Source organism: Leptopilina boulardi, unplaced genomic scaffold (assembly GCF_019393585.1).
Source record: "Leptopilina boulardi isolate dan_hultmark-lab unplaced genomic scaffold, ZJU_Lbou_2.1 LbouV2_194, whole genome shotgun sequence".
Taxonomy (NCBI): Eukaryota; Metazoa; Arthropoda; class Insecta; order Hymenoptera; family Figitidae; genus Leptopilina; species Leptopilina boulardi.
In genome coordinates this window covers 603,160-618,978 of record NW_026137745.1, presented here as the reverse complement: position 1 = coordinate 618,978, position 15,819 = coordinate 603,160, and the positions used below count along the sequence as shown (strand labels likewise).

Sequence of the window (15,819 nt, the reverse complement as noted above, 5' to 3'; positions counted from 1 at the left end):
TAAACAATAGCTTATTTTACATTCTTGAAAAATTCTCTATTCATAATTTTTTCAATGTTTTTTAAAAATATTTTGTTTAAAAAATAATAAATATATCAAATTGTTTTTATTAAAAAATTTTTTAACAACATTGAAAAAAATGACGATTACAGAGGATATTTTAATGAGTAAATTAAGCTATTATTTATAAAAATTGAATAAATTTGTAAAATAAAAAAATACGGATAAATTTAAATTCAAATAAATAGAAATTCTATACATATTTTTAATTAAAATATTGTTAAAAGAAAATTTTACTAAACTTTTACAAAATCAAATTTTTCATGCCGAAAATTATTTACCTAGACGAAATTTTCGCAGGGAAATTGTTAAAAATAAATAAATAATAATAATAAACAAAATTTTTTTTCGAAAAATAAAAAAAAATTGTTTTCATAAAATTTTGTCTTTTTAACAGAAAATTTATAATAATATGAAATTTTGGTAAATCAAAATTTAATTAAGTGAAAAAGAAGCTACTTTTAAAAAATAAGGATAAATAGAAATTGTACTAAATAAAACGTATGTGTTTAAAAAAAATCCGGTGTGAAAATTAGATTTAATAAAAATTCAGTTTAAAAATATTTTACAAACATTGTTTAAAAGCTTAAAAAAATTCCATCTTTGAACAGAAAATTTAGTTTAAAAAAATTTAACTTAATAAAATTCCCACAATTTAATCGAAAAATTGATTTAAAAAAAAAAATTTTTCTTTTATAAAATTTTATCTTTTTAACCGAAATTTCGGAAATATAATTCGTCTTTATAAAATGTAGTCTTTTATTGAAAAAAAATTTATCATTAAAATTCGGCTTTCTTAATTGAAAATTCGTTAAATAAAAATTCAATGATCAAAGAGAATCTGCTATTAAAAAATTCGAATATCTATAAATATTGTTCCTATAAATCTAAACAAAACTATTTCTGAAATAAAATTTAAAAAATAAAATTTTTAAATATATTGATATACAAAGATATAAATACGAGAATTTTCTCTTCTTTTTTTTTTTTTTTGGAGCAAATACCGTGGATTCTCAAATAAAAGTGAAATGAACATTTTTAAAATATCTCGTGTCAATTAATTTCTTGATTTTATAATTAAATTTTCCTCGAGAATTTATAACATTTCCTAGTTGTCTTTTTGTTATATACTCGACATATTTGGAATAAAATTTCTCCTCTATATGACGAGATAAACGTGTTTTTTTTTCATATACGAGAGAGAAAACTACATTAGATCAGAAATGAACACTCAATTCACAAAATGTATATATATATATAGTGAAAGTTCACGAAGCTTTCTTACTGCTTTAGGCCAAACACGCACTCATTTATTTCTATACACTGAAAATAGAAAAACCTATATCATTTTGTCGATCTTATCAGTCACTTAAGTTTTACAGACGGAAAATTAGGGAATTCCTAATTATGCCTGTCCTTTTTTTTTTCCCTTCGAACAAGGCAATACGTCTCGACCGACGATAAGATCCTTACGCAGTGATCGTTAATCACTTTTAATGAATTCGTATATATTTCATGCAGGACAAAAAAAAACAAAAATTTTTTTTTAAATGACATTTTAAAGGCCCTTTATTTTATTTTTTTTAAGTTTTAAAAAAAATCACTGTATAAGCTATTTACACTTTTTTCACAATTTTTAGTAGTTAAAAAATATTCCATTAATTTCATATTAATTCTAATTTTCAGTGGACGAATTTTTTTTTTTTAATCTTGTTTTCGGGGTAAATGGTGAAATTTTTCAAAGACGAAGTAAAATACTATTTTACCGAATTTTACATAAGAACGAATTTTTATTAAACCAAATTTTATAAAACTAAATTTCTATTAAGTCGAATTTTAGAAAATTAATTTTTTTTACTTCACTAAATATTGATTTTAACAAAATTTGTATTTATCAAAATCCCCCCCCCCCCGAAAAAAAAGAAATGTTTAACTAAATTTCAGTTCAACTTGATATTAACTTTGGTAACTTGAATTTTTTAATCAATTAAATTTTGTATAATTGAATTTTCAAAAAGCGACAATTTTGAATCACTGATGGAAAATTTGAATTATGATTTTTATAGAAATTATTTAATTTGTGCCATAAAAATTATTTTAAAAATATTTTTCTAGAATAATAAAAATTTATGGATAATTTAGCAGTAAGTCAATTAGCCATTGATGGGCAGTTAGTAAAGTTGGCAAAGAAGAAGGGGGGATGTGGGGGAAGGCGGGTATGTCAAAGAAGAAAAGAGGGATAAGAATCGCAAAGGAAAAGCGTGCCTCGATGCTAGGTGCTAATTCAGTTTCAGTCGGGTACGCATATATAGTTGTTGGTCGAATGTCGTTAAACGCAATCACCTAGATATCGAATCAATTAGAATATTGAAATTAATTATGTGAAATTGAAAAAAAAATATATAATTTTTATTTCAATCAAAACATTGCAACTCGTGAATTTTCATTTCTATATTATATTGAACACAATATAAAAAAAAAATAATAATAATAATAATAAAAATAATAAAAAATAATAATAATTATAATAATAAAAAAATAATAATTATTATAATTATAATAATAATGTGCCTCTGTCATAGATGGAAAATTGCATTTTATTTTGCAATTTATTGATAAATATTAGTTATTATTCATTATCATTGTTAGTTTTTAAAAATTCGAAACTAACATAAATTCCCGATGTGATTATGGCATAAATTAAAAAAAAAAGAAAAACAATTTTCAAAAATAGTTTGAAAGCAATTTAGTGTCGAGTGAAAATTTTATTGAGGATATAATAAAATAAAAAATGTGAGTTGATGTGTGGATTCTCGATTTCAGTGATTTAATGAAAAAAAAATGCTTTCTAATGCATACACATTATATTTTTTTTTTATTAAACAAAATTTGAAAATATAAATAAAATTTACATAATAAAAATATTAATAAAAATACATAAAAAAAGTAAATAAAAAAAATAAAAGTAAAAATCTATATAAATAATTTAACTAAATCAAACTTATAAGTAAAATTTACAAAAAAAAAATTACATGAATAAAATTTATGTAAATTATAATTTTTAAAGTAACTAAAAAGTTATGATTTAAATATTTTTTGAAATTTCAAATGAAAAATATAAAATGAAGATGAAAAATGTAAATAAAATTGAAAGTAAAAAAAAAAAAAAGAAAATTAGAGATTAAATTCAGTGTCAATTGAGAGAAAGTGATGATGATGATCAGTTAGACGCAAGTTATGGGAAATTATTGTAAAATATTCAACAAAGTGTGTTTTATTTATAATATTATATGCTGATGGGTCCCGTTCCATTAATTGTAGATCGTGGACCAAAAGAAACTACTACGTCTCCAGGAACGAGAGAAAAAACTGCCCAGACTGATGCTGTGATTAATGAGAATTTTAATATCAAAAGAGCCGAAAGTACAATTCAAGCTCTTTCGATTACCGTCAATTACCTTGCTAATGAGGTGAGTTTTCTTTTAAGAAAAAAGAAAAATTCTTTTTTATAATTTAAAAATTCAAATAAATATTATATTTTACACGAAAGTTTGAATAGAATCTTATTTTTAACTTTATTTTTAGTGCCTTTATATTTTTGCAGTGATTCGTTTTCAGAAGTTATAATTAAAATCTATAAACAAAAGGTTATTTTTAATTTTTTTTTTTTAAATATCACAAAAATTTATATATTTAAAAATTTTTTTTTTATTTTCAATATTACTTTTTTTTTATTTTGCTATATTTTTTGTTTGAAAAAAAATTTATTTATTTCGTTTTTTTACATTTTTTATTTTATATTATATTTGCTATTTTAAAATAAATTCCAATTTTAACTACATTGAATGAATTAAATTTACTTTATAGATACTTTGCAAAATAGAAATAAATACTAATTATATTAAGTATATATAGATAAAAAAAAATTCTATTTTCATCCTTATTTTTATTTTGTTCCATATTTTTTGTTTGAAAAACAATTTGTTTATTCATTTATTATTTTATTTCTTTCTTTCGTTTTTTTTTACATTTCACATTTTTTATTTATTTACATTTTTAAAATAAATTTCAATTAAACTGCATTGTATTAATTAAATTTACTTTATTTTGAAAAATAAAAATTATATGAAGCATGTAGATAAAAAATAATTTAATTTATTTAAAAAAATATGTTGTTAAAAAGGAATATTTTTATGTTTAAAACAAAGTTGACATTGTTGTTTTGTTTATATTTTTGAAATCATTATGGAAATTAGATCCAGGGAAAAAAATAATATCGATAATTTTGATATTTAATTTATCACAATTATTGAAAATAATATAATTTATTTATTTTATTTATTATTTATATAAATATATTTTTCTATTAGTATCGTAAAAATGTTATAAATTAAAACTATAACTAAAAAAATAAAATAATTGAAAAATCATATGGAAAGTTGAAAAAAAAAAGAATTTTATTTTTTAATTAGTGGAAAGTTTTGCAAATAATTGAATTATATTGAAAAATTTCCAATTTCAATTAAATTATTAATAAAAATAGGAGTTGAATAATATTTTTTAGTTTTTGAATTGTAATATGATAATTGATCCACTTTCAAATGGAGGTAGATTGATAGAAGTTGCGGCTTTGGAATTTCAGGGAGATTTCATGAGAGTCATTCCATATAGTTACATTTAAAAGGAAAATCTTTGCACAAGAATCACCAGAAATGGTGCTTTCAAGTTTTTCTCGCACATAGTATAGAAGTGGACATCTTAAGCGGAAAGAAAAAGTTTTATTTTCCATTTTTAATTAATTCCTTTAAAAAAAAACACCATTTTTAAAAAAAAAATTGTTTAAAAAATAATTTAATTAAAAAAATTTTTTTTGGAAATAATTTTCAAATCAAAAAATTACTTTTAAGTTTCTTAAATTAAAAAAAATAATTAAGTGTATACATAGTGAGAATATAAAAATATATCAAAAAAAAAAAATTTTTTTTTCGCAAATGAGGGATAAAATAAATATTAAAGAAGTCGTTATCTAGAAAGGTGTAATTTCTCAAAAGAACGGGATTGTTCTCACTTTCTACTTCCTCGTATATGCCAAAGCCAATTAAATCAAAAGCGCATAATTGTATTTACAGCTACTTTATTCCCTTGTTCTTCCTTAATTAAAGCACTTGGAGTAATATTTTTCACTTGAAAAAAAAAAAGAAATACAGTGAAGACTATAATTTGTTTGTTTAAGAAACCGAGTATAATTATTGGTTTCAAGCTGAAAATATACACACCAAAAAGAAAATAATAATTTCTTTGTAAATAATTTTTTTTACAGTTTTATATTTTATCTGACATAATTTAAAAAAAAAAAATAATTTTATTAGTAATTTAATGAAATAATAAAATAAATTTTATAGAAAATATTTTTATAATAAAAATTAAAAAAAAAATATAAACATAAAATCAAAGTCAATTTATCAAGATATATATGTATGTAAATTAATTTTTCTTTTTTGACAACATTAAAAAGATTATACATTAATATAATCATAATTCATGACTCAATATTATATGAATACATTGCCATTATAATATATGTAAACATTTAAGTTTCTTAAGATGGATCAACAACGTGAATATAATTAATAATTTATTAGTTCAACTGAAATTAATTCATGGCCGTTCAAGTTCATGGCTTTGAAAATTCTTTCAAAATAATATTTATACTTCGATAAACAATTATTATATATTGCGCGATGATTTTATGAGATTAATTTTTCAAGATTAAAAAACTCAATATTTAAGAATTGAAGTTCAGTTTAATTTTTATTAAAATTTAATATTTTTAATTAAAAAAAAAATTTAATTATTATTATTATTTTTTATTATTGTTATTTATTATTAGTATTATTATTATCCAAAATACTTGTTGTTTTTCCATCCAGTAATAATAATTATTAAATATTTAGAAATAAAATAAAATATTCAAATTAATATTTATTAAAAAATTAATATTAAAATAAAATTATTCAAGCATTGAGAATGAATTTAAAAAAAAAATTAAAAACGAAAGTTTTGTCACCACGCAGATAAAATGGAATTTTTTTTCTTAAGATTTAGAAAAGCGAGGAACATTAAATCATTTGGAGATACTAATTTATATTATTACAATTTACTTTCTACCTTTTTCTTTTATCGATTATTTTTAATTATGGCAAAATTTATTATTCTTTTTTTTTTAATAAACCTAGAGCAATTTCTTAAATACAAAAATGCAATTCTCTAGTTCACTGAATTTTTATTTAATGTGATTTAACCGAATTTTAATATAATATTTATTAAAATTTGAATTTTACCAAAATTTTCATTAATAGGCATTTTTATTTAAAAACTTTTTTTTTTAAATATTTATTATCAATAGAATTTTTATTCTCACATTTAAATTATTTATTTATATATTATAATATTATATAAATTGTATATTTAGTAATGCATTTTTTTTTTCCACAGCTTGACGGATTCTCTTCGTTGAGGTGGAGAAGAAATTACGAGATGATGAAGACGAAGTGGTTAACTGCAAATGAAAATGTCGAAAATTTGAGGAGCAGACACATTGCTATTGAACAATCAATAGAAGAAAATAAAGAAGAACACCGAAGAGCCTTGGAGAGACTACAAGAAAATTGTAAGTTCAATTTTTATCTAATGAAAAAAAACTACTACTATACTATGTTCATACTTCATTTATTTCTTCGCTTTTCAATTGAGCTCACAACGATTCTAGACAAAATAAAAAAAAAAATTCCCCTTTTTACATCGTCAATCACTTCTGCTTAAAGACTACAAACTGTTTTTTTTTCGTTTTATTATTATTAGTAAAATTACTCAATGAAGAAATACTCAACTATATTTAATGATTATATCTCAATTCCGTAAAATTTTTCTATATCTTTTGATCTTTTCTTTTACGCTTATACTTTTAATTAAAAATTTCTTTTTATTAATTTTAACGTTCAATGGTTTTATTTCATTTAATGAAAAAAAAAATCCTCAAAATTACGTTGGCAAAAAATTAGGGTTTCTTACGATCAGGGAAGTCAGGGAAGTCAGGGAATTGAAATTTTTTTTTTGAAATTTCTGGTCAATTAATTACATTTTCCCTTTTTTTTCGTGAATTTTATTCTTTTTATAAAATTATTTTTATGGAAATTCTTGAAATTAATTTATTTTTAGTTTTTACAAAAACGGAGAAAATGGTCAATTTTTATTTCTAAAATTATCGAATTTCCTTAGAATTTCTTCTTTTCTAATGTGATTTTCTATTTTCTTAAATTTTCGATTTTCTTTTCATTTCCAAATTTTCATTTCTTAAAGCGATTTTTCGTTTTAAATCCTCTTTTCTTTGGAATTCCTAAAATTTATTTATTATTTTTTAAATAAAATTTTTTCAAAGTTACAGACTTGATTAATGTATTTTTTTTTTGTTATAATTGGGCCAATATTTAGGAATTTTAAAAATTCTTGATTTCTTTGAGTTGTTTTTCAATATAGTATTTCCTTAAATTTTCTTTTCATTTTCTAAAATTGTAATTTCGTAAATATTTCAATTTATCAGCTATTTTAATATCGTTAATTTATATTACATATATTAGGTAATGCATAATAGGGAAGAAGCTTAGAATAAGTTAGGAAAAAGTTAGTGAATTATTTTTGTTAAACTTGTTAGATATCCTAAAAAAATTTTTTTTTTCTCTTTTTTATAAAAAATTTAAACAACTTGAATTTTAGAAATGTATTTCCTTTTTGAATTTTTAGAGGTTTTAGAGTCCTTTAGGCAAATAATATTGAAATTAGATGTTTTATTATATAAAATTCAAAAATTAAATACCGTCAACCGGGGTAATTATACCCATAAAAACGCTATTTTTTTTACTCAACACGCCATTAAAATTCAGAATTAAAAAAAAAATTTAACTGCTACGCTCAACAAGAGAAGGGACCCTATGTTAATAAAATTTGAGGTTATGTTTGTGATTTTTGAAGTGAAAATACTCGTAGAGTATTAACGTTTAATATTATAAAAAACATTTTATGTTTGAGTCTCTATGACATTCAACAAATTCAATTAAAAAAAATGTTGATTTTATGTAATTAAAAAGAAAATTTTAATGAAGGTAAAATTATCACTAAACATAAACTAATATTTTTTTTGACGTGTAGGGTCCTTTCGTGATTAAAAATTTCTTTTTTTAATTATAATCAAAATCAGTTTATATTAAATTATTTTCGATGTAATGAAGAATTAAACATCAATGATTTGTATTAGAGAATTGATCCCCCGTGTATTTTCATTTTAAACTATCATAAACATAACCTATAATTTTGTTGTTCTTAGGTCCTTTCTTCAGTGCGCGTCACATATATAAATTAGTATTATCATAATGTTAATAAGAATTATTACCTATTATAAATTTTAATAATAATAATAATATAATATTTATTATTATTAATTTTGTTATTAATAATAATAAATATTAATATTAATAATCTAATAGGTAGATAATTATTATTATTAATATTAATTTTGAAATTATTTTATTAATATTTAAAATGCCGGTACAGTTAAATAACTTCATCATAATTATTTGAATGAGAAGCGATTAGCGCGAGCGAAACGATTATTTTAAGCCAAGAAGCGCTGAAACCTTGAAAAATTTCTTTTTATTAAAAATAGAAACGTTTACGTTCCCAAATTACGTTTGGCAATGCGATTGAAATCCACAACTTGTATAGGCTAAAATATCACCTGTTTGAGTCAATGTTTGCAAACTCTACGCCACTGATATATACTTCAACGACAGGTGCAGTTCTTTCGATTGCATCTGCTCATTATATAGTTGCAGTAATCTCTTTCTTTCTCTCTCTATCTCTCTCTCTCTCTTTCTTTAAGTTCTTATAAAGTTGAAAAAAGATACAAAACTTATTTTAAAAAAATTCTTCATTGATTCTGAAAATTTTTAATTTAAATTGCAAAATTTATAGGAAGAAATATTTTTAGCTCATCGATATTTATATATTTTTTTGAGGGATGGAAATTTCTTTTTTTCTAGATATTATTTTATATTTAGATATATAGACAATATTATGAAAATTAAAAAAAAATATTTTTTCTATTTACTATTGCTATTTCTACTATTTTTCTTTATACGATATTGTCATTAATACAAAATTTTCTTGCATTCGAATTTTTACATTTATTTTTATTTTTATATTTAGTCAAATTTTTCTTTGATTTATAGAATTGTCAATACATTGAATTCTCATCATATAGTAGGAATGAAATAAAATTTTTTGTTAGAACAAATATATTTGCACCATAAACACTTTATATAGCGAAAAAAGAGATTTCACATTTGTTTTGGAAGTGTTCCAATGACTTGCTCAATTCGATTGGCATATAGTAGAGCGTTCGACCTAAATAGAGGGATGTTTAGTGAAAGGACTTTTTTTTTTTTTTTTGAGACGCATAAATATTCCCTGAAATTCATTAGTTTGAAATTGATCAAATTTTATAAGGCTAAATTTCCAACAAATTTTATTTCGTATAAGTACAATTATTATTGAATCAAATTTTCAAAATTTAGAATTTTTTATTTAAGTAAAATTATTTGCTACAAAGTATTGAATTTTTATTATAGATTTATTTCAGAATTTCTATTTAATATCATTATTAGTTATTAGAATAGAATTTTTTTTTATTGATGAGAATTTATAATATATTTAATCGAATTTTCACTTAATACAATTTTAATAACACGAATTTTCATTTGTCAGAATTCTCAGTTTAAAAAAAAAATTTCTATTTAACTGAATTTTTATTTATCAGCATTTTTCGTTTTCTGACTTTTAAAAATTCGAATCAATTAAAATTCTGTTGAATGAGAATTCCGATGAATTAATATTGATTAATTATTAGATAATTATTGATAGATTATTAGATAATTTTTTAAAATAAAAACTTGGGGAAAGAGAAATTTTTTGTAAAATAAAAATTGGATCAAACAAAAATACGGTTCCTAATAAAAAATCTGTTGAGTAAAAATTCCAGGCCTCGGATTATACGACTTTTTCGACTTTTTCTTAATTTTTTTCGACCTATTATAATAAGATGCGATTTTTTCGACTTTTTTTATTACATTTTTTTTTTTACAAAATTTTTAAACAAAATACGTCTTTTTTAGTATACAATGCAGATCTTCTTGAAATCTTCTTTATTTCAATTATTTAACAAATTTTTTACTAAACATTTATTATTATTATTATTATTATTATTATTATTATTATTATTATTACTATTATTATTATTTATTTACAATTTAATTATTTTTAAAAATTTTAATGAAATTTTTCCCAAATTCAATTATTTTTAATGATATTTATAAAATTCTTCTAAAATTCAATTATCTGAAAGCATTTTTCAATTGAAAACTTTCATAATTTAATTTTTTTCCTATTATTTTTTAATAAATTCTTCAGCAACATAAAACACCAAAAAATTTCAATTAAAAATGACTCGAAGTTCAATTAATTTCAAAAATCTGAATAGTAAATCTTTGAAAATTAAATTATTTTTAAAAAATGTCACCTAAAATTTATTTAATAATTTATTTTCAATTTTTTAAAATTTAATTATTATCTGAAATTTAATAAAATCTTTTCAAAAATTCAATTATTTCTAAAAATTTCAACTGTAATTCTTTAAAAATTCAATTATTGTTAATAATTTCCACTGTAACGCTTCAAAAATTTAATTATTTTTAATAGTTTTAATTTTTTTTTAAATTTCAATTATTTAAAAAAAGTTTCAAATAAAAATTCTAAAATTGAATTATTCTCAGAAATTCCCCCCAAAAAAAACTACAACAGAGTTTAAATTTGCAGAAAATTTATTTCAAATTTAAAATCTTTTGCAATTCAATTATTAAAAAATATTAATTTGAAAATCTGTAAAACTTAATTAGTGTTCGATTTTTTTTTGACCATATTAAAACTAAAAACTATGCCAAAAATTTTAATTCGAATAAATTGCTTTAATCAGACTTCAAAAAATTATAAAAATGGAACTTTAAGAATTTTTTTTTTTAGAAATTTGTCCTACTTAATTAAAATTTAGAAAATTTATCTTATTTTGATTTTGAAATACTTGAAATAAATTATCTTGATAATATTTTGATTAAGGAATTAAAATTCATTTAATATCTAATAACATTAGTTATTTAAATTAAAATATTTATTTACTAATTAAAATTAATTAAAATAAAAAATCAACTTTTTTTGGAATGTTAAATGAGATTTCAATTAAATCAAATTCCATTAGAAGTAAAAATTCTTCGAAAAATTCAGTTGAATATATACAATATTTCTATTTTATAAAATGTATAGATAAATTCAAAATCGACCTTAGGAATTTTGAAACACTGAGGAAATTCGTTTTAATAATTCTTGAGGGAATAAAAATGTGTCCTTTTTTAAATTGTTTTTTAATGCGTTAAAATATAAGTGCATATATTCTTAAGAGAGTTCTGATATAGTAAAAAAAAAATTTTGTTAACGGTAGAATGTTCATTGGATTTTTTTTTTGTTTCAGTGGATGTCCAGCACGCGGAACACATCAAAGGTTTGGAACAAGCGATGCGTGAAGAGCGAGCTTTGTTTGAAAGGCGACTCCAGGAGACGGCCAAGGAAAATCGTGCAACTATTGCCAGGTTACAGGCTGAACATGAAACGGAGCTTACTCGCGTCAAAGAGGATGAGACTGATAATAGACGAATATTCGTTCACGATCAAGGTGCAGTTTTACAGGCCGAGGCGGATTCCTTGCGAACTGTGCTTGATCTTAGGAGCAAGGAAATCACTGGACTGAGATCGGAGATTGATTTTCTGAGGTAAAAATTTACACGTTAATTCATTTTTAATCCTATATATTATCTTAATCATAAACTATAATATACCCCTATTTTAGAAATCTTCTCGTTCTTTTGTAAATTTCTCAAATAAATTAATAAATACCTACTCATCTCTACAATCATATTTTTTTTACTGTAAAATAATTTTTTGAAAGTATTTATATTTTACATGTTGAATTTTTTTTAGTTTTATTAAGTATTATTTATTTTGGAAAATTTTCTTAAAATTAATTTCATTAATTATATATAATATAATAAAAATAAATTCAATTATTGAGTTATATTATTTAATTTAAAAAAGTTTAAGTTATTAAATTAAAATTAGATTTTCAGTTGTTTTTAAAAATTCATTTAAGTACTTATACAATTTTATTAATTTTAAAATCACTTATTTTTATAAATTCATTTTTTTTAAAATTCTTCTCTTATATTCATATTTAATTATTTTGTAAATTCAATGAGAATAATGATAACACCATGCAATAATCGGCACTACTTTAACATGCCCTTAAGACGATTAAACTTCTTGACATAACCTTAAACTAAGTATTGGTTTTAATACAAAATAAAACTTTAATTAAAATTAATTTTACTACACGGAATGAAAATAAATATCAAATTTTATAAAAGCATTTTCAAATTTTGTAAAAGTATTTTCAAGTCGTGGAAAATATTATAAAAAGCGAAATTTCCATATAAGAAATACTAATCTTTAATAAACATTTTTTTGAAATTTACAATAGTTATAATAAAATTTGGTAGAACGTATTTGATTCATTATTAATTGATACTAAATTTTATTAAATCCTGTATAAAAATAAAATATAAAAATATTATATAAATAAAATGTCTGTAAAATGAAAATTCGTTTAAATAACAATTCTGTAATATAGAAATTCGATTAAATGGGATTTCTGTTAAATAATAATAATAATTCGAAAAAATAAAAATTCAGCTAAAATAAAATTCATTTCATTTTGTCAAATGAAAATTTTAAAAAATTCATTTTAAAACTTATGCCTCTCGAAATGCTATTAAATTAGAATTTAGTTAAATAAAAATTGTTCGATATGAAAATTAGTCTCATTATAAAATTCTCCTAAATAAAAATTCAATAATTTTTAATTCACCACCAAAAAAATTTGGACAATTATTCTAATGTGGGGAATATTTATGCGCTCCGTTAGAAACATGCATTGAAAAAAATACACGATTTCATATGTTCAAAAAGAGAAAAAAAATTTATTAATAAAATAATTGTAAAATATTAATAATAATAATAATAAAAATTCTTTAATTTACAGACGAGAATTAGAGGGTAAACAAATGTTAGAGCAACGTGTCGAGTCATTGGAAGCAAAATGCGAGGACTTGAAAGCACAACTTCAAAGTAAAGAAATTTATGAACGTCAAATTTCCCATGAAAATGAAGTATTATTAGATTCCTATCATGAGGCATCGAAACATAATAAACGTCTAACGCAACGCAATGAGGAACTTCTTTGGAGGTTGAGACAAAAAAATGAAGTTGTCAATGTATTGGCAACACAATTGGCAACACCACCACAAAGACTTTCACGTTCACTTGGTCCTGAGCATATTGATCATACAATAACCGGTAGCAATAGTCCACAATCATCATCAATGGTGAAATATATTGTTGAAAAGGGTGATTCAATATCGTGGACAGTGACAATGGATGAGGCTGCAGAACGTGTTGCACCATCGCGACGTAATACAGTCTCGAGGCAAAGTTCATTGAGACTTGCATTGCCACGCGGACAAACAACGTCTTCAGTGCGTGCACGATCGAAAAGTGTTTCGGTGAGCGAGCCAAATGAAACAAATACATGGACACCGGCCTTTAATTCGACGCCATTGAGACGACGACCGGGCAGCGTTTCACCGTCAACAAATTCAGAATCTGTCGAGGAGACGAGCACTGGCCCAAGACCACAGGAAGCCGGTGGCGAGGCAATGATCTCAGAGGAGACATCAACATCGAGCAGCGAAGACGAATCATTTGCAAATGGCGACATTTCTCGACTGACTATGGATTTTTGGGAAAAATCATCGGCCGAGTAAATTGTGCGTGTCTTTCGTGCTTCTTACATTAAAAGTATTAGCATTCTATTTTTTTTTTTCAAATATTATATATTACAAGGACATTTTTTTTTTTTTTTTTTGGAAATCAGTTGTACATAATTGTTTATAAGTTTTAGTTTATTTTTTTCTTTTGTGAAAACGATGCGCGCAATAGAATTTTATCTTTGCTTTAAAAAAAAAAAAAAAAAAAAAAATTAATTTAATTTTCCTCATTGTGTATAATGTATAATCGAGGATTATTGAATATCTTTTTTCTGTCTCTATCTCCTTCTATCTTCCTCTCTTTCTATACAATTAAATAGATTGTCTTTCGACAAAAACATTAATTTTTCTATGTATAAAGTTATTTTATTCGCTATAGACTTCTTAATCATAAAAGTCACTTTAAATTGTAAGGTAAAGTAGTTATTAAAAAAACAAAAAAAAAAAAACCAATGCAAATTTATTATTTCTACCTGTTATTTAGTTACTATTCCTCAAAATTGTTCATTTCTTTTATTACCACACGGTAAGAAAAAGTGTTAAAAATATTTTTAAATATTTTAAATGTTTTTAAGTATTTTTTTAGACTTTAAAAATTTATTTTAAGATTTTTGGAGAAATTTTAAATAAAAGAAATTACTATCCTTATTAAAACTAATTAAATAATTTTCGAATATTCTCATAATAAAATCAATATTTTAGAACGAAATTATATTGCCGACTAATGATAAAAATAGGAAAATAAAACTATAAAAATTACCGACATACAGGAATCTATATTGCCGACTGATGATAAAAATAAGAAAAAATGAAAATATAACAATTACCGACTTATAGGAATCTACATTACCGACTTACATAGTAAAAAGTGAAAATAAAAAATTACCTATGTACAGGTATTTACATTGCCGACTGATGGTACAAGCGGGAAAATAAAAATTACCGACATACAGGAATCTATATTGCCGATTGATGATAAAAAAATTAAAATATAAAAAATTACCGACTTACAAGAATCTACATTGCCGACTGATGGTGAAACAGAATTATGCAAATATAAAAAAAATTACCGACATATAGATAAAAATTTATTTTTCAAAGTCGGCAATGTAGATTCCTCTAAGTCGGTAATGTTTTATATTTTCATTTTCCTGTTTTTTTACTATCAGTCGGCAATATAGATTCTATACAAATTTTGTCCCTAAATATTAATTTTGTGAAGAGAAAATATTCGAAAGTTATAGACCACTTTTTCCCTGTAGTAGGTCAAATAATTTTCTCCCACATAGCCTTAAGACTTTTTTTTAATAAATAGAATAATACAAAAATAATAAAAATACTAAAAATTAGTCAATTGATATTATTTTTTATAACAGTTTTTTTTTCTTTCTATGTATTTCATCTGAACTCAAATATTATATAAAAATTTTTTTTTCAGTTGAAAAAAAATAAAAACTTTTTTTATGAAATACGAAAAAGATTTATTTTAAATCAATTTCAATAAAATAATTTTTAATTTTAAACTCAAAATGAAAAAACAGTGTAAATATAAAATGAGTATAAATGAGGAAAAATAATTTTCTTCTACTTTTGATTTTATTTATTCATTGTGTATATTTATATTCTAAGCAAAAATTAATATTAGTAATTCTCATTTGTACAATATTAGTACATTTTTGTTTAAATTTAACAACATTATTCAAATCTTTAAACTTAAACA

The 15,819-nt window shown here is 21.9% G+C and overlaps 2 protein-coding genes across 4 annotated transcripts in view; one reads left to right on the top strand and one right to left on the bottom strand.

The window, feature by feature from the left end:
• The window catches only part of LOC127278046 (uncharacterized), a 96,525-nt gene extending 81,977 nt beyond the window's left edge, over positions 1 to 14,548 (top strand). Inside the window, exons 10-13 of the mRNA XM_051299553.1 lie at positions 3,382 to 3,530; positions 6,556 to 6,730; positions 11,693 to 11,990; positions 13,316 to 14,548. Of these exons, the coding sequence (XP_051155510.1) occupies positions 3,382 to 3,530; positions 6,556 to 6,730; positions 11,693 to 11,990; positions 13,316 to 14,096 (1,403 nt within the window). The 3' untranslated portion in view covers positions 14,097 to 14,548. The remainder of the gene's footprint in view (positions 1 to 3,381; positions 3,531 to 6,555; positions 6,731 to 11,692; positions 11,991 to 13,315) is intronic.
• Positions 1 to 15,819, bottom strand: part of LOC127278052 (arrestin domain-containing protein 1-like) — a 562,072-nt gene that overhangs the window by 110,173 nt on the left and 436,080 nt on the right. The gene's annotated exons all lie outside the window — the stretch shown is intronic.